At 45.8% G+C, this 23,541-nt stretch overlaps 1 protein-coding gene across 2 annotated transcripts in view; it reads right to left on the bottom strand.

Annotated features, from left to right (window-relative positions):
* Nucleotides 1–3,297: 3,297 nt before the first annotated feature.
* Nucleotides 3,298–23,541, bottom strand: part of LOC135548230 (aryl hydrocarbon receptor-like) — a 62,705-nt gene continuing 42,461 nt past the window's right edge. For both annotated transcript variants that reach the window (XM_064977603.1, XM_064977604.1), the window contains 6 exons: nt 10,532–10,671; nt 10,152–10,354; nt 9,816–9,925; nt 9,519–9,660; nt 7,375–9,399; nt 3,298–7,233 (listed from right to left, as the gene is read on the bottom strand). In XM_064977603.1, the coding sequence (XP_064833675.1) occupies nt 7,410–9,399; nt 9,519–9,660; nt 9,816–9,925; nt 10,152–10,354; nt 10,532–10,671 (2,585 nt within the window). In that variant the 3' untranslated portion in view covers nt 3,298–7,233; nt 7,375–7,409. The remainder of the gene's footprint in view (nt 7,234–7,374; nt 9,400–9,518; nt 9,661–9,815; nt 9,926–10,151; nt 10,355–10,531; nt 10,672–23,541) is intronic.

Genomic DNA, 23,541 nt, shown 5'->3' with positions numbered 1-23,541 from the left:
AATAAACAGAGAACAGCAGCAGCGTAAAAGAGGGGATGGGGGAACTATGCAAATAGTCTGGGTAGCCATTTGATTAGCTGTTCAGGAGTCGTATGGCTTGGGGGTAGAAGCTGTTGAGAAGCCTTTTGGACCTATACATGGCGCTCTGGTACCGCTTGCCGTGCAGTAGCAGAGAGAACAGTCTATGACTAGGGGTCTGGAGTCTTTGACCATTTTTAGGGCCTTCCTCTGACACTGCCTGGTATAGAGGTCCTGGATGGCAGGAAGCTTGGTCCCAGTGATGTACTGGGCCGTACGCACTACCCTCTTGTAGTGCCTTGCGGTCGAAGGCCGAGCAGTTGCCATACCAGGCAGTGATGCAACCAGTCAGGATGCTCTCGATGGTGCAGCTGTAGAACTTTTTGAGGATCTGAGGACCCATGCCAAACCTTTTAAGTCTCCTGAGGGGGAATAGGTTGTCTTGCCCTCTTCACAACTGTCTTGGTGTGCTTGGACCATGATAGTTTGTTGGTGATGTGGACACCAAGCTCTCGACCTGCTCCACTACAGTCCCGTCGATGTTAATGGGGGCCTGTTCAGTCCTCCTTTACCTGTAGTCCACAATCAACTCCTTTGTCTTGATCACGTTTAGGGAGAGGTTGTTGTCCTGGCACCACACGGCCAGGTCTCTGACCTCCTTCCTATAGGCTGTCTCATCATTGTCGGTGATCAGGCCTACCACTGTTGTGTCATCTGCAAACTTAATGATGGTGTTGGAGTCGTGCCTGGCCATGCAGTCATGAGTGAACCAGATATTATTTAGAAGTATATAGTCACAAGTTTGTCAAAACTGACAAAATGCAAACAATATGAGACAAAAAGAGCTACACAATGGTTATTTTCTACCCCTCCTCTGCTCACCAGGGTTCAAATATAACATGTCGACCTACCCCCGCTCACCAGGGTTCCAATATAACATGTCGACTACCCCTCCTCTGCTCACCAGGGTTCCAATATAACATATCAAACTACCCCCCCTCTGCTCACCAGGGTTCCAATATAACATGTTGAACTACCCCTCCTCTCCTCACCAGGGTTCCAATATAACATATCAAACTACCCCTCCTCTGTTCACCAGGGTTCCAATATAACATATCAAACTACCCCTCCTCTGCTCACCAGGGTTCCAATATAACATATCAAACTACCCCTCCTCTGCTCACCAGGGTTCCAATATAACATATCAAACTTCCTCTCTGCTCACCAGGGTTCCATAACATATCGAACTACCCCCCCTCTGCTCACCAGTGTTCCAATATAACATATCAAATTTCCCCTCATCTGCTCACCAGGGTTCCAATATAACATATCAAACTTCCCCTCCTCTGCTCACCAGGGTTCCAATATAACATACCAAAATACCCCTCCTCTGCTCACGAGGGTTCCAATATAACATATCAAACTTCCCCTCCTCTGCTCACCAGGGTTCCAATATAACATATCAAACTACCCCTCCTCTGCTCACCAGGGTTCCAATATAACATATCAAACTACCCCTCCTCTGCTCACCAGGGTTCCAATACAACATATCAAACTTCCCCTCTGCTCACCAGGGTTCCAATATAACATATCGAACTACCCCTCCTCTGCTCACCAGGGTTCCAATATAACATGTCGAACTACCCCTCCTCTGCTCACCAGGGTTCCAATATAACATATCAAACTATCCCTCCTCTGCTCACCAGGGTTCCAATAGAACATATCAAACTTCCCCTCCTCTGCTCACCAGGGTTCCAATATAACATATCAAACTTCCACTCCTCTGCTCACCAGGGTTCCAATAAAACATATCAAACTTCCCCTCCTCTGCTCACCAGGGTTCCAATATAACATATCAAACTTCCCCTCCTCTGCTCACCAGGGTTCCAATATAACATATCAAACTTCCACTCCTCTGCTGACCAGGGTTCCAATAAAACATATCGAACTACCCCCCCTCTGCTCACCAGTGTTCCAATATAACATATCAAATTTCCCCTCATCTGCTCACCAGGGTTCCAATATAACATATCAAACTTCCCCTCCTCTGCTCACCAGGGTTCCAATATAACATACCAAAATACCCCTCCTCTGCTCACGAGGGTTCCAATATAACATATCAAACTTCCCCTCCTCTGCTCACCAGGGTTCCAATACAACATATCAAACTTCCCCTCTGCTCACCAGGGTTCCAATATAACATATCGAACTACCCCTCCTCTGCTCACCAGGGTTCCAATATAACATGTCGAACTACCCCTCCTCTGCTCACCAGGGTTCCAATATAACATATCAAACTATCCCTCCTCTGCTCACCAGGGTTCCAATAGAACATATCAAACTTCCCCTCCTCTGCTCACCAGGGTTCCAATATAACATATCAAACTTCCACTCCTCTGCTCACCAGGGTTCCAATAACATATCAAACTTCCCCTCCTCTGCTCACCAGGGTTCCAATATAACATATCAAACTTCCCCTCCTCTGCTCACCAGGGTTCCAATATAACATATCAAACTTCCACTCCTCTGCTGACCAGGGTTCCAATAAAACATATCAAACTTCCCCTCCTCTGCTCACCAGGGTTCCAATATAACATAAACTTCCCCTCTTCTGCTCACCAGGGTTCCAATATAACATATCAAACTTCCACTCCTCTGCTCACCAGGGTTCCAATATAACATATCAAACTTCCACTCCTCTGCTCACCAGGGTTCCAATAAAACATATCAAACTTCCCCTCTGCTCACCAGGGTTCCAATATAACATATCAAACTACCCCTTTGCTCACCAGGGTTCCAATATAACATATCAAACTTCCACTCCTCTGCTGACCAGGGTTCCAATAAAACATATCAAACTTCCCCTCTGCTCACCAGGGTTCCAATACAACATATCAAACTTCCCCTCTGCTCACCAGGGTTCCAATATAACATATCGAACTACCCCTCCTCTGCTCACCAGAGTTCCAATATAACATATCGAACTACCCCTCCTCTGCTCACCAGGGTTCCAATATATCATATCAAAAATATATTTAAAAAAATATCAATTAGTGCATTTGAGTCATTAAATAGGTTTCTCTTTTTACAATAATGCAGGATACTGTGATCAACCAGTATCAAGGGATGAAGGGAATAGATAGTTACAGTAGAAAGTCCTCTAACTCCTATGACTACTGGACATTAGTACAGTTTATATCAAAATACAGAGTGCGGATCTGGGCTGGTGTCTTCAAAACAGCTTTGTGCAACTTATATAAAAATCTCAAAATGATCACCAAATGTACAAATTGTTTACTTAGTGAATAGCTAGAAACCTGTCCAACCATTCATAACCTCCAATATTCAAATACAATATGTTACACATTTAATGTTATACATACTTATCGTATAAGTCAATGACACATTAAGCATGATTTGTTGGGTAATTTTAAATAGTTACACAGGTAAAGCAATCATAATGTAATAAAGTCAATGGTTGACCAATTAAGTGCTGTATGTGATCTCTAACATACTGGGACAAACAGCCTATGGCCAAGGCACAAGCAGAAGGCAGGCTGTTTCCCTGGTAATGCTGATGTTCCTTAGGGCTACAGGCTCGTCAGCTAAAGCTTGAACAGAAACAATAATATCAACACAATAACATGTTTTTGAAACAAGTTAAAAACAAACAAACATGATGAAGCATGAACACAATGCACTCCTTTTGAAGCTTATCGTATCAACATGGACACTCAATCATACGCAAACTGCTGTATTTGGGTTTAAAACATTTTTTTAAAGCCTTTGCAACTTCCAAAAAACATTACCTCCTGTCTGTCTTTAAAGCTAGAGGTTCAGCCTTCTTTTTTCTTGGAATGGAAACAGACAAAAAAGAAAACATGATGAGAAGTGCACAAGAAACTCAAGTTGAGCTGACAGAATGGCCAGGCTAGAGTGGGAGAGAAAATGACTTTGAAAACATAAACAGATCCTGCTCAAACAGATGTTGTGTTGATAAATTCACATTGTCATGTGGTGGGGAGAGTGAAGTCCTTTGTATCGATGATGAAATTTCATATTCGTAAACACATCTTCTGTCCATCTGAATGGACCCTCAGCTGCAGCCATTATGCCACTAACACACAGTCTGAACTAGGGATGTGGCGGTCATGACATTGTGTCAGCCGGTGATTGTCAAGCAAATAACTGGCGGACTCACAGTAATTTACCGTTAATTAACATAAACATACTTAGCATCTCCTGGCTTCCACACATAGTCTACAAGCCACTTATGCAGAATTTTGGAACTACATTTAAAAAAAGTATAATAAATCAATGTAAGATAGCCTACACCTTCACAATAAATCCATTATTTATTTTAGACAGGTCTAAAGAAACATGATATGAAGAAAATGTAGTCTATTTCAGAAGAACAGAATAGCATACTCGGAGTTGTCCTTATGTTAGGTCCTGATCTGGCTATGCCATATGGCTGTGGGCTACACTAGATAATTTAGCAGATAAGATTTACTTAGAATTCCTTGGAATTATTTTATAGTATGAAAAATACAATTGAACATAACTGAATAAAATAGAAAGGATATTTTCACCAAACAATTTCTGAGGGAATGCACACGTGGCTATTCTGTGTTGAGGGGTTAACAAAGGAACTGGTCCTCCTATATGCTTCATTTAGAGTTATGTAACTTTAGTTGTGATAGATATAAACGCTGGGCTGTATGTTTAGATTTTTATACATTCTAAGGCTACATGATGTGACTAATGATGATTTGAAAAACGTTGTATGAAACATTTGATGTTTTTTTTATTTTTGTAAAAAATAAAATAAAAAATTCTTCCCAATTTCATGGTATCCAATTGGCAGTTACAGTCTTGTCTCATCACTGCAAGTCCCGTATGGACTCGGGAGAGACGAAGGTCGAGGGCCGTGCGTCCTCCGAAACACAACATAACCAAGCCACACTGCTTCTTGACACAATGCCCACTTAACCCGGAAGCCAGCCGCACCAATGTGTTGGAGAAGACACCGTACACCTGGTGACCGTGTCAGCATGCACTGCACCCGGCCCGCCAGAGGAGTCGCTAGTGCACGATGGGACAAGGACATCCCTGCCAGCCAAACCCTCCCCTAACCCGGGCCAGTTGTGCTCGGTCGCAGCCGGCTGCGACAGAGCCTGGACTCGAACCCGGAATCTCTAGTGGCACAGCTAGCACTGCAATGCAGTGTCTTAGACCACTCGGGAGGCCCCTTCATTCACAATTTGACAAGCACTTGATAATATTCAGACCAGGCCTAGAATTTCCCGGCGGCACCCTCTTTTGGGTGGCCGTAATGCCCCCTAACAATATTCATGCCTTTTGCCCTTGGGCTGAATATAATCATTATAATTCCCTTCTCCCGGCTGCAAATCGCCGCTTTCCGAAGCATCTCTCAATCACACGGTTCTCTCAGATATATCAATTCTTATTAGGCAATGCCCGTCACGGTGATCGGGTCCTTCTCACAGGCATCTCAGCTCTGAAGTAGGCTACAAGTGAAGACATATTGAGGACGCAACTGAGTTCTTCCTTCTCATCAAATTCCCAGGCCCATTTTGAAGATGTTAGAAGAACTGTCCACATTGACTTTTCATCAGCAAACAAGAGTCGTCATCCTAACCAACAGCAAAAGCACTAGCCTATGTCAATCTACTATCCTCCATAGTACAGAAGTAGACCTATTCTATTCTGTGTGAGAAAGAAATATTACCAAATTAATAAAACATTTTAAAAGCAATGAGGCTAATCCAACAGAAAAGAAAGTTTAGCTTAAAATGTTGATAAACTATTAGGCCATTTCATCACATTATAAGCACAGCAATGCACACACGGCAGTACGCTATATGCATGAATGTTCCAAAATGCAATCAATTGACAGGAAAACACCATTCTAAAAAGTGACTTCAAATGCTTCTCAACAAATGCTTCTCAACAGCATGTAATGCTTTATTATAAAAGTGCATTTATGGGGAAAATTATCTTCCCCAAACTTGAAACTCATGTGCCGCCTATGTATTCCATGTATGCTCTACACCAGTTGTAAAGTGGATTAATGTTCTTCATTTTAAGAAGTTATTTGGCAACTTTAGTTGTGATACAAACCCTTTCAACATATATAAGCCTATGGGCTAGGCTACATGAGGTGTTTGACTAGGATTTGAAAAAGTCAACAACAAAAAAGGAATGTACTGTTTCTTGCCTTACTACACATGCTGGGCATCATTCACAAGTGATACTACATCATTCACAAGTGATACTACATCATTCACAAGTGATACTACATCATTCACAAGTGATAATACATAATTCACAAGTGATACTACATCAGTAACAAGTGATACTACATTCACAAGTGATACTACATCATTCACAAGTGAAAGGCTAATATTCAGACTATTCTTAATTTGATATTGTCTTTACATATACTAAATAATATATGTGTGAAATTAGTTTGGATTTAGAATGGACCATGATCATGCACCTGTTTCGGAACAAATGGCAGGGGAAACAAATACATGTCATCTACGCACTTAAATAGCGAATGGAAGACGATTTTACGTGGTTCATTTTCATGCCAGCCAGGTAGGCTATACTCCTGTTGTAAAGCAAAGCAATGTGCTTAATATTAGGAACGTTGAAAAATAGAAAGCTGATGGGATCCTCCTCTTTTTAATAGAGGCCATCACTCTGTTTTCTCATGCAATTCCATAGCTTAAAGTGCTGAGTGCCAAGCAGTTATGACCATCAGCAGAATCAGAGCTGGGAGAAGCCTAGTTAGCGTGACTAAACAGTCACATGGAAATTGACTGCGGTCATGACTAGTGACTGCCGGTGTGGCAGTAATACGGTCACCGTAACAGCCCTAGTCTGAACATTAAACTGGTGGCCGTCCATGGCTGGAAAGCAGCACCCTTCAACCAAACAAGGAAATTAAATATAATATAGAATATTATCCAGCTCCAAGGAACAGTCTTCGATAGAGGTGCTGGTTTTTGTACAGTTGTATTCTTCCAGAAGATGTTGGTGGTTCCAAGGTAGGTCCAAGATTCCAAAAGATGTTGTGGTTCCATTGTGGAGATGGTTACTTGTAGGTTCCTCTTAGTCCTAGAGAATCTGGAAGATGGTGCCAGTGAAGAGAAAAGGATCCGCATCACCATTAGGACCGGTAGGGACCTATGGAAGGACTGATGAGTTAAAGACCGATCACATTGGAGGGTCATTTTAGGTCACATTCCAGTATCTAAACTTGTGAGGATGGGAGGCCCCCAGAATCTTGTTAAAATAGTAGTGAGATGAAGTTCGGCACTGTCTCACCTGTGTTTGTCCATTCCAGTAGAATAAAGATGACTCTACAGATCCGTTCTCCCAGGAGGAAAACCCTGTGTCGGGCCTCCAGGAAGGAGGCTTTCTTCCAACCCCCTCTGGCCCAGCATCAAGCTTCCTTCACTGGGATCACTACAGCTGCCATTTCCCCTGGTGCTCTGGGGAACCTGCTTGGGGCTGGGAAAGGGGCCTGGGAGCTGCTTCATGCCCAGGTACGGAGCCCCAGACCAGGCAGGGATAGCTCCTGTGTCCTTATCCATCTGAGCCCCTCTGGATAGGGCGGTGATGGGGGTGGGGATGGAGGTTGGGGGGTAGGTTAGGTTAGGAATGGAGTCTTGGGGATAAGATTTGGTAGATCTTGAGATTATGGATGCTTGAGGGTAAGTCGTAAAGACTTTGGGGGCCTGGGTTGAGGAGCTGGTTTTACAGTCATTGGGAAGAGTGGGAGAGGGTCTGGGTTCATTGTAGTAAGTGGGGGCAGGTATGAGACCGTATGATCTTCTTGGGGCAGTTGTAAGGGGGCTGAAGGGATTGGAGACGTTTGGAGTCGTCTTGTCAAACATACAGCTGCCTGAGGGTGTGTGTGTGGTGTGTGTGAGTGTTTGAGTTCTGGGTGCGTTATTGGACGGTATGTGTGTGCTGTGTTTGGGGTGTGTGTGACGATGTCCGTTTACTGGCTTTGCAGGAAAACCCTGTGGTATCCGCCGTGGTTGCCATTGTGTGTGTTGACGTGGCTGTTGCCAAGACTGCCTTGGGTCCTGATATGACAGACCTGGATAGGGCTGCCCTGAGAACTGCCTGTTTGCATCTCCAGTCTCAGAGTGGTATAACTCCCGGCTGGGCTGCATGGTTTGGTCAAAGGCCTCTGGGAGATAGTTGTTAAAGTTTGGGAGAGGGACAGAGAGAGAGGTGTGGTTATTATCATTTATATTTTGGATGGAGGGTATCCAGGACTCTGGTTGGTTGATAGTATGAGAAGGTTGTGGGACCATTTGGTTGCCATGGAGATCCGCACAGCTTCCTTGAGTCCATTGCCTTGCAACGGTCTGAGCAGCTCTGGGTAGTGTGTTTGTGTTTACAGTCCTCCGTGGCTGTCTCACAGTCCCAGGACTACAACCCAGCCCTTGCTCCACACCACCAACAACTCCATTTCCTAGCAACCTCTGCTCTCCAAAGCTGTTGAGGTTAGAGGTAATGTGTGGACCAGACAACTGCCATTGGTTCTCATTGTGGGATCCGTTCCCGCCATTGAACCCCTGGTTGCCTGGCAATATGGAACTCTGGGAGTGAGGGAACCCACATAGTATGTTTTGATTGGCAGTGATGTGAGCAGAAAGTCTGTTGATTGGCTCAGTGCCCTGTCCCAAGCTGCCCATCACACATCCATCATCACACTCTCTCATCAGAGCCTCCTCCACGTAGGAGAACACATCATTGGCTAAGATATCATACAGCTCCCCCGTCACATCCTGCTGTTCCATGTTGATCCTGAGGAGAGTGCTCTCCCACTCCCTCAGCTCTGTCTCCTCCACCTCCAGCCCCTCCAAGCCCCCCGCCCCCATCCCCTCCAGGATCTCCCCCAGAGAGTCCATCATGGCCTGCGCTGTGGGGTCTCCCCTGCTGGGCCTCTGGGGCCCCTGGAGCTCCCCAGGGACACTCAGCAGAGCGTGGCTGTCCAGGAAGGCTCTCTCCAGGCCTGGGTCCTGGTCCTGGGGGATGGCTGTGTCTAGGTTGGGGGAAAAGACCTGGAGGTCCAGGTTTGGGTTAGCGTCCTGGGGCTGAGTATAAACAGAGCGGTCCTGACTGAGTAGAGACCCCAGGAGAGACGCAGGGTCCAGGGGCTTGTCCTCAGGGCAGGAGCCTGGAGGAGTGAGGCCAGGGGGGATGGGTGGTCCTGTAGGCATAATGGCAGTATTCAGAGAGGGACAGGACTCATACAGCAGAGCCTCCCCAGTGGCAAAGTTGAAGGGAAGCTGCATTCTCCGCTGACGCAGGTGCTCCTCACCCTCTTCGTTTCTGTAGAAAGGTGACAAAGGTCACTAAAACATACTGTATGTAAGCGTATATAAATACCATGGAATGATACAACTATAACTGTTGGGGAGAGTAAATCGTAATATCAACAGTGGACTCACGTTAGGGCTTTCTGTCGAGCGATGATGAAGTCGGGTCTCCCTGCCTTGAAGACGACCCTGGCGTTGGCCTGAACCCACACCCACACACCTGCCTTTGTCAGCAGCCTGAAGATGGTGAAACCAGTCTCTCCTGTCTTTATCACTAGAGAGAGATAGAGGAGAGAGAGAGCGAGCAACAGAGAGAGAGGGAGTCAGAGTCTGCATCATAGTGAATGTTCGCTTGCGAAATACCAGATCGAACCTTTAATAAGATAAGACTCAGATGTGTGTGTAATGAGTAACTATAGTGTAACTCACTTTTGATGTGGTTGTCTGCGCAGTACATCATGTCAGCAGCATGGATGAACTGGTAACCTGAGCCTGGAGTTACCAACTCTGTCTCAGAGTAACCCAGCACCACTTTACCTCTGAAAGGGGAGAACAGACACACACACACACACACACACACACACACACACACACACACACACACACACACACACACACACACATACACACACACACACACACACACACACACACTTGTCCTCTCAAGTTCCCTCTTTATATGACCGTGGGAGGGTATTGTGTTCCCAGTGGTGCTATGAGATGTGATGAAGGAGTACATTCAGAGTTTCCCTGTCGTAATGGTACCTAGTATCTATGCCTATGGGGGCGAAGTCGAGTCTGTGTTTGGTCTGGAAAATGAGTGTCTTGGTCCTGATCTCCATGACAGCTGGGGTCTGCATGGGTGTGGCGATGGCAAACAGGGCCAGCTGAGCGGGGACCGAGGCCCCGTCATCCCCCAGCCTTCCCTGGCCTCGAACAAATTTCAGACGTCCCTGGAAGTTCAACGCCTAGAGGAGGGAGAGTGTTGTATGCAATGAATAATTTGAATAGATTTTGGGAGAGTAGATTATGGATAATGTCCATGTCATTTATGGATTAAATGGATAATGTATTTATGTAATGTATGGATCTATGGATTATATTTCATATATTAGTCATATCTATTTATTTTCATGCTGTCCTACCAGGAAGCCGGAGGAGTTGTCTAGGAGACACCGGAAGCGGCAGCAGAAGCTTCTCTCTAGGAAGGACCTGTTCTCCTCAGGGATGTGCTGGGGCGGGTAGCTCATAGACTCACTGTGGGGCCTGCTGCTAGACTCGATGGCTGCATAGGACAGAGGACATTACCATCAGATACATGTTTGAGATCTTTGGACTGTTTAATCAATAAATGACCAATCACTAAAAGAAACAGCATATTAAGAGGGCTGTGGCGAAAAGCTTGGCATATGCATACTCAGGTTGACTGGCTCTCATCCAGGCAAACGAGAAATAAGTGCACTCAGGCTATCCGGAAGGCCAAAGTTAGTTACTTTAAGGAGCAGTTCTCTCTCTGTGGGTCTGACCCCAAGAAGTTCTGGAAAACAGTTAAAGACCTGGGGAATAAACCCCCTCTCAGCTGCCCATGTCCATTAATGTTGATGTGGTTGTTACTGACAAGCAGCACATGGCTGAACTCTTTCATCACCACTTCATTAAGTCTGGATTCCTATTTGACTCAGCCATGCCTCCTTGCCTGTCCAACATTCCCTCATCTCCCACCCCTTCTAATGTGACTAGCCCCGACGTTTCTCCCTCTTTTTCCTCTGCCTCGCAACAAAGTGTCTCCCTGCAGGCGGTCACTGAGTCCGAGGTGCTAAAGGAGATCCTGAAACTTGACCCCCAAAAAACATCTGGGCCATTTCCCACCTGGAAAAAAGGTACATCTATGTGAAAATGCTATTCACAGCTCAGTGTTCAACCCCATAGTGCCCTCAAAGCTCAGCACTAAGCCAAGGACCCTGGGACTAAACACCTCCTTCTACAGCTGGATCCTGGACTTCCTGACAGGCCGCCTCCAGCTGGTAGGGGTAGGTAACAACACATCAGCCATGCTGATGCTCAACACAGGACCCCCTCAGGGGTGCGTGCTCAGTCCCCTCCTGTACTCCCTGTTCACTCATGACTGCACGGTCAGGCACAACTTCAACATCATCATTAAGATTGCTGATGACACAACAGTGGTAGGCCTGATCACCGAAAACGATGAGACAGCCTATAGGGAGGTCAAAGACCTGGCCGTGTGGTGCCAGGACAAAAACCTCTCCCTCAATGTGATCAAGACAAAGGAGATGATTGTGGACTACAGGAAAAGGAGGACCGAGCACGCCCTCATTCTCATTGACAGGGCTGTAGTGGAGCAGGTTGAGTGCTTCAAGTTCCTTGGCGTCCACATCACCAACAAACTAACATGGTCCAAGCACACCAAGACGATCGTGAAGAGGGCAGGACAAAACTTATCCCCCCTCAGGAGACTGAAAAGATTGGCATAGGTCCTCAGATCCTCATAAGGTTTTACAGCTGCACCATTGAGAGCATCCTGATGGGTTGCATCACTGCCTAGCATGGCAACTGCTCGGCATCCGACCGCAAGGCACTACAGAGGGTGGTGTGTACAGCCCAGTATATCACCAGGGCCAAGCTTCCTGCCATCCAGTACCTCTGTACCAGGTGATGTCAGAAGAAGGCCCTAAAAATGGTCAAAGACTCCAGCCACCCTAGTAATTGACTGTTCTCTCTGCTACCGCATGGCAAGCAGTACCAAAGCACCAAGTCTCGGTCCAAGAGACTTCTAAACAGCATCTACCCCCAAGCCATAAGACTCCTGAATAGCAAATCAAATGGCTAAACACAATATTTGTTATTTGCCCGTTGCCCTTGATTCAATGTTGTGCTGCTATTTTTATTGACTTGGCCAAAGCTTTTGATACGGTAGACCATTCCATTCTTATGGGCTGGCTAAGGAGTATTAGTGTCTAAGGGGTCTTTGGCCTGGTTTGCTAACTACCTCTCTCAAAAGAGTGCAGTGTATGAAGTCAGAATATCTGCTGTCTCAGCCACTGCCTGTCACCAATGGAGTACCCCAAGGCTCAATCCTAGGCCCCACGCTCTTCTCAATATACATCAACAACATAGCTCAGGTTCAGGTTCAGGAATGGTTAAAAAATAAATCACAACATACACTTAAAATTAACCATACAAATAGAAGTGTTGAGCGATTTGGAAAGCCATTGTCAGTCAATAAATAATATAATACTTGTAGGAAAGATTTTCATCTTTATCTCAATCTGTGGATACTATACAATTAGAAAGGTTAAAATGTATGTAAAACATCACAGCACAATTGAAAAATACATGGCACATGGAAATCAAACGAGGGTGGTCTGTGGTGATAGGTGTGATGGGCTGAGAGTGGCTGAGGGGCGGGATTAAAGAGCTTATGTTTGGTAATATATTATTGTTATATGATTGCTTTATATAAAATGTATATGTAAAATGTATGTATATGTAGCAGAAAAGCTGTTAAAAAACAAAGATATTTGTCCTCCAAAGGGTGGGGGGGGGGTGGAAGGGTTAATACCTAAATAAAAAACATAGCTCAGGCAGTAGGAAGCTCTCTCATCCATTTATATGCAGATGATACAGTCCTATACTCAGCTGACCCCTCCCTGGATGTTGTGTTAAATGCTCTACAACAAATCTTTCTTAGTACCCAACAAGCTTTCTCACTGTCTCAGTACATATCAAAGCTGCAGGCTAAAGTTAAATCTAGACTTGGTTTCCTCTATCGTAATCACTCCTCTTTCACCCCAGCTGCCAAACTAACCCTGATTCAGATGACAGATGACCATCCTACCCTTGCTAGATTACGGAGACATAATTATTAGATCGACAGGTAAGGGTGGTCTCGAGCGGCTAGATGTTCTTTACCATTCGGCCATCAGATTTGCCACCAATGCTTCTTATAGGACACATCACTGCACTCTATACCTCTCTGTAAACTTGTCATCTTTGTATACCCGTCGCAAGAACCACTGGTTGATGCATATTTATAAAACCCTCTAGGCCTCCCTCTTCCCTATCTGAGATATCTACTGCAGCCATCATCCTCCACATACAACACCCGTTCTGCCAGTCACATTCTGTTAAAGGTCCCCAAAGCACACACATCCCTGGGTCGCTCATCTTTTCAGTTCGCTGCAGAGACTGGACAGTTGTGGTTGATTTGCGTGATGTATTGTTGTCTTTACCTTCTTGCCCTTTGTGCCCAATAATGTTTGTACCATGTTTTGTGCTGCTACCATGTTGTTCTGACTTTGTGTTGCTACCATGCTGTGTTGTCATCTGTTGCTGCCTTGCTATGTTGTCGTCTTAGGTCTCACTTTATGTAGTGTTGTGCTGTCTCTCTTGCCGTGATGTGTGATTGGTCCTTTATCTATATATAAACGCAGCAAAAAAAGAAAAGTCCCCTTTTCAGGACCCTTGTCTTTCAAAGATAATTCATAAAAATCTAAATTACTTCACAGATCTTCATTGTAAAGTGTTTAAACACTGTTTCAATGACCCATAATCAATTAATGAACATGCAGCTGTGGAATGGTTAAAACACTAACAGCGTACAGACGGTAGACTATTAAGGTCACAGTTAGGAAAACTTAAGGCACTAAAGAGGCCTTTCTACTGACTCTGAAAAACACCAAAAGAAAGATGCCCAGGGTCTCTGCATCTGTGTGAACGTGCCTTATGCGTGCTGCAAGGAGGCATGAGGACTGCAGATGTGGCCAGGGCAATAAATTGCAATGTCCGTACTGTGAGACGCCTAAGACAGCGCTACAGGGAGACAGGACGGACAGCTGATCGTCCTCGCAGTGGCAGACCACGTGTAACAACACTTGCACAGGATCGGTACATCCGAACATCACACCTGCGGGACAGGTACAGGATGGCAACAACAATGCCTGAGTTAAACAAGGAACGCACATTCCCTCCATCAGTGCTCAGACTGTACGCAATAGGCTGAGAGAGGCTGGACTGAGGGCTTGTAGGCCTGTTGTAAGGCAGGTCCTCACCAGACATCACCGGCAACAACGTGGCCTATGGGAACAAACCCACCCTCGCTGGACCAGAGAGAACTGGCAAAAAGTGCTCTTCACTGACGAGTCGCGGTTTTGTCTCACCAGGGGTGATGATCGGATTTGCGTTTATCGTCGAAGGAATGAGCGTTACATCGAGGCCTGTACTCTGGAGCGGGATCGATTTGGAGATGGAGGTTGCCGTCATGGTCTGGGGTGGTGTGTCACAGCATCATCAGACTGAGCTTGTTGTCATTGCAGGCTATCTCAACTCTGTGAGTTACAGGGAAGACATCCTCCTCCCTCATGTGGTACCCTTCCTGCAGGCTCATCCTGACATTACCTTCCAGTATGAAAATGCCACCAGCCATACTGCTCGTTCTGTGCGTGATTTCCTGCAAGACAGGAATGTCAGTGTTCTGCCATGGCCAGCGATGAGTCAGGATCTCAATCCCATTGAGCACATCTGGGACCTTTTGAAATTGGAGGGTGAGGGCTAGGGCCATTCCCCCCAGAAATGTCCGGGAACTTGCAGGTGCTTTGGTGGAAGAGTGGGGTAACATCTCACAGCAAGAACCGGCAAATCTGGTGCAGTCCACGAGGAGGAGATGCATTGCAGTACTTAATGCAGCTGGTGGCCACACCAGATACTGACTGTTACTTTTTATTTTGATCCCTCCTTTGTTCAGGGACACATTATTCGATTTCTGTTAGTCACATGTCTGTGGAACTTGTTCAGTTCATGTCTCAGTTGTTGAATCTTGTTATGTTCATACAAATATTTACATATGTTAAGTTTGCTGGAAAAAACCCACAGTTGACAGTGAGAGGAAGTTGCTTTTTGTGCTGAGGTTATACATACAGTTGAAGTCAGAAGTTTACATACACTTAGGTTGGAGTCATTAAAACTCGTTTTTCAACCACTCCACAAATTTCTTGTTAACAAACTACAGTTTTGGCAAGTCGGTTAGGACATCTACTTTGTGCATGACAAGTAATTTTTCCAACAACTGTTTACAGACAGATGATTTCACTTTGAATTCACTATATGACCATTCCAGTGTGTCAGAGGTTTACATACACTAAGTTGACTGTGCCTTCAACCTTTTTGGGATAGGGGGCAGCACTTTCACTCTTGGATGAATAGCGTGCCCAGAGTGAACTGCCTCCTACTCTGTCCCAGATGCTAATATATGTATATTATTATTGGATAGAAAACACTCTGAAGTTTCTAAAACTGTTTGAATGATGTCTGTGAGTATAACAGAACTCATATGGCAGGCGAAAACCTGAGAAATCCAACCAGGAAGTGGGACATCTAAGGTTTGTAGTTTTTCAAAGTTTGGCCTACTGAATACACATTGAGATATGGATAAGGTTGCACTTCCTACGGCTTCCACTAGATGTCACCATCTTTAGAAACAGGTTTGAGGATTATACTATAAAGGAGGGGCTCATGAGACCTCTTTGAGTCAGTGGTCTGGCAGAGAGCCTTGGTCTCATGACGCATTATCTCTCGTTCCAGTGCTTTTCTGAAGACAAAGGAATTATCCGGTTGGAACATTATTGATGTTTTATGTTAAAAACATCCTAAAGAATTATTCCATACATCGTTTGACATGATTCTAAAGGACTGTAACAGAACTTTTCGAGTTTTTGTCTGGATGAAGTGCCTGCACTTCATGAAGATGGATTACTGGGCTGAACACGCTAACAACAAGTGGCTATTTGGACACAAATGATGGAACTTTATGGAACAAATCAGTAATTTATTGTCGAACTGGGATTCCTGGGAGTGCCTTCTGATGAAGATCATCAAAGGTAAGTGAATATTTATGGTGTTGTTTCTAACTTTGTTGATTCCAAAATGGCGGATATTCCTCTGGCTGTTTGGGTTCTGAGCGCTGTTCTCAGATTATGCTTTTTCCGTAAAGTTCTTTTGAAATCTGACACAGCGGTTGCATTAAGGAGAAGTCTATCTTTAATTCTGTGAATAACACTTGTATCTTTTATCAATATCAGTATTTCTGCAAAATCACTGGATGTTTTGGAATCAAAACATTACTGCACGTAATGCGCCAATGTAAACTGAGGTTTTTGGATATAAATATGCACATTATCGAACAAAGCATACATGTATTGTGTAACATGATGTCCTATGACTGTTAGTGATTAGTGATTAATTTGATCTATATTTCTGCTTTTTGTGACTCCAATCTTTGGCTGGAAAATGGCTGTGTGTTTTATCGAATTGGCTATGACCTAACATACTCATATGTTGTGCTTTAGCTGTAAAGCATTTTTTAAATCGGACACGATGGGTAGATTAACAAGATGTTGATCTTTCATTTGCTGTATTGGACTTGTTAATGTGTGAAAGTTACATACTTCTCACAACTCAATCGCTGGTTGAAAACTGTTTTCTGCCCCTCCCAAAAGATAGAATTTGTAGATAATTGGCCCTCTTTCTGGGACTCACCCACAAACAGGACCAAGCCTGACCCGCTGAGGAGTGACGGACTCCATCCTAGCTGGAGGGGTGCTCTCATCTTATCTACCAACATAGACAGGGCTCTAACTCCTCTAGCTCCACAATGAAATAGGGTGCAGTCCAGGCAGCAGGCTGTTAGCCAGCCTGCCAGCATAGTGGAGTCTGCCACTAGCACAGTCAGTGTAGTCAGCTCAGCTATCACCATTGAGACCGTGTCTGTGCCTCGACCTAGGTTGGGCAAAACTAAACATGGCGGTGTTCCCCTTAGCAATCTCACTAGGATAAAGACCACATCCATTCCTGTCATTATTGAAAGAGATCATGATACCTCACATCTCAAAATAGGACTACTTAAAGTTATAGATCCCTTAATTCAAAGGCAATTATAGTCAATGAACTAATCACTGATCATAATCTTGATGTGATTGGCCTGACTGAAACATGGCTTAAGCCTGATTAATTTACTGTGTTAAATGAGGCCTCACCTCCTGGCTACACTAGTGACCATATCCCCCGTGCATCCCGCAAAGGCGGAGGTGTTGCTAACATTTACGATAGCAAATTTCAATTTACAAAAAAAAGAAAAATGACGTTTTCGTCTTTTGAGCTTCTAGTCATGAAATCTATGCAGCCTACTCAATCACTTTTTATAGCTACTGATTACAGGCCTCCTGGGCCATATACAGCGTTCCTCATTGAGTTCCCTGAATTTCTATCGGACCTTGTAGTCATAGCAGATAATATTCTAATCTTTGGTGACTTTAATATTCACATGGAAAAGTCCACAGACCCACTCCAAAAGGCATTCGGAGCCATCATCGACTCAGTGGGTTTTGTCCAACATGTCTCTGGACACACTCACTGTCACAGTCATACTCTGGACCTAGTTTTGTCCCATGGAATAAATGTTGTGGATCTTAATGTTTTTCCTCATAATCCTGGACTATCGGACCACCATTTTATTAAGTTTGCAATTGCAACAAATAATCTGCTCAGACCCCAACCAAGGAACATCAAAAGTAAATTCACAGACAACACAAAGATTCCTTGATGTCCTTCCAGATTCCCTCTGTCTACTCAAGGATGCCAGAGGACAAAAATCAGTTAACCACCTAACTGAGGAACTCAATTTAACCTTGCGCAATACCCTAGATGCAGTTGCACCCCTAAAAACATTTCTCATAAGAAACGAGCTCCCTTGTACACAGAAAATACCCGAGCTCTGAAGCAAGCTTCCAGAAAATTGGAACGGAAATGGCGCCACACCAAACTGGAAGTCTTCCGACTAGCTTGGAAAGACAGTACCGTGCAGTACCGAAGAGCCCTTACTGCTGCTCGATCACCCTATTTTTCTAACTTAAATGAGGAAAATAAGAACAATCCAAAATTCCTTTTTGATACTGTCACAAAGCTAACTAAAAAGCAGCATTCCCCAAGAGAGGATGGCTTTCACTTTAGCAGTGATAAATTCATGAACTTCTTTGAGGAAAATATTATGGTTCCGGTTCCGGTTGGAGCGAGCGGTCGCATCTACACTTCGGTCCGCAGGTAGTATAACTTTTCAATACATTTCGTTATAGTACAACGGTTTGATTTGTCTAATCTTAGCAATTTCTTCTTAGCCAGCTACATAGCCGTCTTTGTATCAACGACAATTGCATAATTATCGTATTTCGTCGTCCTAACGTATCTGCCCAGCAGCTAGCTAAGCAGCTAGCTAACATCCACTGTCCACTAGCACTGTAGAAACTATTACACTCAACTGAACGACTCGATTAGCGTAGTGTCAGCTAGCTACATAGTTGTCTTCGCTGTCTTCGTATCCAAGATAATTGTGCAGTTTAGAGTGTGTAGACTTAGAGTGATTATCTTAATTTACCGAGGTTAGCTAGCCAGCTATTTGTCGTCCTTAACGTAGGAAATGCTGCTAGCTAGCTAGCCAACAGCTAGCCAACCTCTACCGAATTGAACTCCAACTACCCGGTCAACATTCCGCGTCGCTCCACAGGTAGTATCACATTTTCATTTCACTTCATTACAGTACAACGGCTTTTGATTTGTTTGATCGTAGCTAGCCAGCTACATAGCCGTCTTTGTATCTAAGACAATTGTGTAGTCTAGAGCGATTTTCTAGGTTAGCTGGCCAGCTATTGTCGTTCTTCTAACGTAGCTAGCCAGCTAGCCCCCGAATAGCAGCACTGTAGTAACTATTACAGTACAATGGTTTGTTTTGTTTGATCGTAGCTAGCTAGCTACATAGCCGTCTTTGTATCTAAGACAATTGTGTAGCCTAGAGCGATTTTCTAGGTTAGCTGGCCAGCTATTGTCGTTCTTGTAACGTAGCTAGCCAGCTAGCCCCCGAATAGCAGCACTGTAGTAACTATTACAGTACAACGGTTTGTTTTGTTTGATCGTAGCTAGCTAGCTACATAGCCGTCTTTGTATCTAAGACAATTGTGTAGCCTAGAGCGATTTTCTAGGTTAGCTAGCCAGCTATTGTCGTTCTTTTAAAGTAACGTAACGCAATTAACCTGCTAGCTAGCCAGCTAGCCCCGAATAGCAGCACTGTAGAAACTATTACACTCGACGGAACGACTTGATTAGTGTAGTGTCAACATCGCAGCCACTACCAGCTAGCCTACTCCAGCAGTACTGTATCATTTCAATCATTTTAGTCAATAAGATTCTTGCTACGTAAGCTTAACTTTCTGAACATTCGAGACGTGTAGTCCACTTGTCATTCCAATCTCCTTTGCATTAGCGTAGCCTCTTCTGTACCCTGTTAACTATGTGTCTATCTATCCCTGTTCTCTCCTCTCTGCACAGACCATACAAACGCTCCACACCGCGTGGCCGCGGCCACCCTAATCTGGTGGTCCCAGCGCGCACGACCCACGTGGAGTTCCTGGTCTCCGGTAGCCTCTGGAACTGCCGATCTGCGGCCAACAAGGCAGAGTTCATCTCAGCCTATGCCTCCCTCCAGTCCCTCGACTTCCTGGCACTGACGGAAACATGGATCACCACAGATAACACTGCTACTCCTACTGCTCTCTTCGTCCGCCCACGTGTTCTCGCACACCCCGAGAGCTTCTGGTCAGCGGGTGGTGGCACCGGGATCCTCATCTCTCCCAAGTGGTCATTCTCTCTCTCTCCCTTACCCATCTATCTATCGCCTCCTTTGAATTCCATGCTGTCACAGTTACCAGCCCTTTCAAGCTTAACATCCTTATCATTTATCGCCCTCCAGGTTCCCTCGGAGAGTTCATCAATGAGCTTGATGCCTTGATAAGCTCCTTTCCTGAGGACGGCTCACCTCTCACAGTCCTGGGCGACTTTAACCTCCCCACGTCTACCTTTGACTCATTCCTCTCTGCCTCCTTCTTTCCACTCCTCTCCTCTTTTGACCTCACCCTCTCACCTTCCCCCTACTCACAAGGCAGGCAATACGCTCGACCTCATCTTTACTAGATGCTGTTCTTCCACTAACCTCACTGCAACTCCCCTCCAAGTCTCCGACCACTACCTTGTATCCTTTTCCCTCTCGCTCTCATCCAACACTTCCCACACTGCCCCTACTCGGATGGTATCGCGCCGTCCCAACCTTCGCTCTCTCTCCCCCGCTACTCTTTCCTCTTCCATCCTATCATCTCTTCCCTCTGCTCATACCTTCTCCAACCTTTCTCCTGATTCTGCCTCCTCAACCCTCCTCACTTCCCTTTCTGCATCCTTTGACTCTCTATGTCCCCTATCCTCCAGGCCGGCTCGGTCCTCCCCTCCCGCTCCGTGGCTCGATGACTCATTGCGAGCTCACAGAACAGAGCTCCGGGCAGCTGAGCGGAAATGGAGGAAAACTCGCCTCCCTGCGGACCTGGCATCCTTTCACTCCCTCCTCTCTACATTTTCCTCCTCTGTCTCTGCTGCTAAAGCCACTTTCTACCACTCTAAATTCCAAGCATCTGCCTCTAACCCTAGGAAGCTCTTTGCCACCTTCTCCTCCCTCCTGAATCCTCCTCCCCCTCCCCCCTCCTCCCTCTCTGCAGATGACTTCGTCAACCATTTTGAAAAGAAGGTCGACGACATCCGATCCTCGTTTGCTAAGTCAAACGACACCGCTGGTTCTGCTCACACTGCCCTACCCTGTGCTCTGACCTCTTTCTCCCCTCTCTCTCCAGATGAAATCTCGCTTCTTGTGACGGCCGGCCGCCCAACAACCTGCCCGCTCGACCCTATCCCCTCCTCTCTTCTCCAGACCATTTCCGGGGACCTTCTCCTTACCTCACCTCGCTCATCAACTCATCCCTGACCGCTGGCTACGTCCCTTCCGTCTTCAAGAGAGCGAGAGTTGCACCCCTTCTGAAAAAACCTACACTCGATCCCTCCGATGTCAACAACTACAGACCAGTATCCCTTCTTTCTTTTCTCTCCAAAACTCTTGAACGTGCCGTCCTTGGCCAGCTCTCCCGCTATCTCTCTCAGAATGACCTTCTTGATCCAAATCAGTCAGGTTTCAAGACTAGTCATTCAACTGAGACTGCTCTTCTCTGCATCACGGAGGCGCTCCGCACTGCTAAAGCTAACTCTCTCTCCTCTGCTCTCATCCTTCTAGACCTATCGGCTGCCTTCGATACTGTGAACCATCAGATCCTCCTCTCCACCCTCTCCGAGTTGGGCATCTCCGGCGCGGCCCACGCTTGGATCGCGTCCTACCTGACAGGTCGCTCCTACCAGGTGGCGTGGCGAGAATCTGTCTCCTCGCCACGCGCTCTCACCACTGGTGTCCCCCAGGGCTCTGTTCTAGGCCCTCTCCTATTCTCGCTATACACCAAGTCACTTGGCTCTGTCATAACCTCACATGGTCTCTCCTATCATTGCTATGCAGACGACACACAATTAATCTTCTCCTTTCCCCTTCTGATGACCAGGTGGCGAATCGCATCTCTGCATGTCTGGCAGACATATCAGTGTGGATGACGGATCACCACCTCAAGCTGAACCTCGGCAAGACGGAGCTGCTCTTCCTCCCGGGGAAGGACTGCCCGTTCCATGATCTCGCCATCACGGTTGACAACTCCATTGTGTCCTCCTCCCAGAGCGCTAAGAACCTTGGCGTGATCCTGGACAACACCCTGTCGTTCTCAACCAACATCATGGCGGTGGCCCGTTCCTGTAGGTTCATGCTCTACAACATCCGCAGAGTACGACCCTGCCTCACACAGGAAGCGGCGCAGGTCCTAATCCAGGCACTTGTCATCTCCCGTCTGGATTACTGCAACTCGCTGTTGGCTGGGCTCCCTGCCTGTGCCATTAAACCCCTACAACTCATCCAGAACGCCGCAGCCCGTCTGGTGTTCAACCTTCCCAAGTTCTCTCACGTCACCCCGCTCCTCCGCTCTCTCCACTGGCTTCCAGTTGAAGCTCGCATCCGCTACAAGACCATGGTGCTTGCCTACGGAGCTGTGAGGGGAACGGCACCGCAGTACCTCCAGGCTCTGATCAGGCCCTACACCCAAGCAAGGGCACTGCGTTCATCCACCTCTGGCCTGCTCGCCTCCCTACCATTGAGGAAGTACAGTTCCCGCTCAGCCCAGTCAAAACTGTTCGCTGCTCTGGCCCCCCAATGGTGGAACAAACTCCTTCACGACGCCAGGACAGCGGAGTCAATCACCACCTTCCGGAGACACCTGAAACCCCACCTCTTCAAGGAATACCTAGGATAGGATAAGTAATCCTTCTCACCACCCCCCCTTAATGATTTAGATGCACTATTGTAAAGTGGCTGTTCCACTGGATGTCAGAAGGTGAATTCACCAATTTGTAAGTCGCTCTGGATAAGAGCGTCTGCTAAATGACTTAAATGTAAATGTAAATGTAGAAAGCAAATTACAGACTCCTCTTTAAATCTGCGTATTCCTTCAAAGCTCAGTTGTCCTGAGTCTGCACAACTCTGCCAGGACCTAGGATCAAGAGAGACGCTCAAGTGTTTTAGTACTATATCTCTTGACACAATGATGAAAATAATCATGGCCTCTAAACCTTCAAGCTGCATACTGGACCCTATTCCAACTAAACTGAAAGAGCTGCTTCCTGTGCTTGGCCCTCCTATGTTGAACATAATAAACAGCTCTCTATCCACCGGATGTGTACCAAACTCACTAAAAGTGGCAGTAATAAAGCCTCTCTTGAAAAAGCCAAACCTTGACCCAGAAAATATTTTAAAAACTATCGGCCTATATCGAATCTTCCATTCCTCTCAATTTTTTTTGAAAAGGCTGTTGCGCAGCAACTCACTGCCTTCCTGAAGACAAACAATGTATACGAAATGCTTCGGTCTGGATTTAGACCCCATCACAGCACTGAGACTGCACTTGTGAAGGTGGTAAATTACATTTTAATGGCATCAGACCGAGGCTCTGCATCTGTCCTCGTGCTCTTAGACCTTAGTGCTGCTTTTGATACCATCGATCACCACATTCTTTTGGAGAGATTGGAAACCCAAATTGGTCTACACAGACAAGTTCTGGCCTGGTTTAGATCTTATCTGTCGGAAATATATCAGTTTGTCTCTGTGAATGGTTTGTCCTCTGACAAATCA

Source organism: Oncorhynchus masou, chromosome 11 (genome assembly GCF_036934945.1).
Source record: "Oncorhynchus masou masou isolate Uvic2021 chromosome 11, UVic_Omas_1.1, whole genome shotgun sequence".
Lineage (NCBI taxonomy): Eukaryota > Metazoa > Chordata > Actinopteri > Salmoniformes > Salmonidae > Oncorhynchus > Oncorhynchus masou.
Note: the sequence above shows the minus strand (reverse complement) of the source record. Positions and strands in the feature narration are given on the sequence as shown.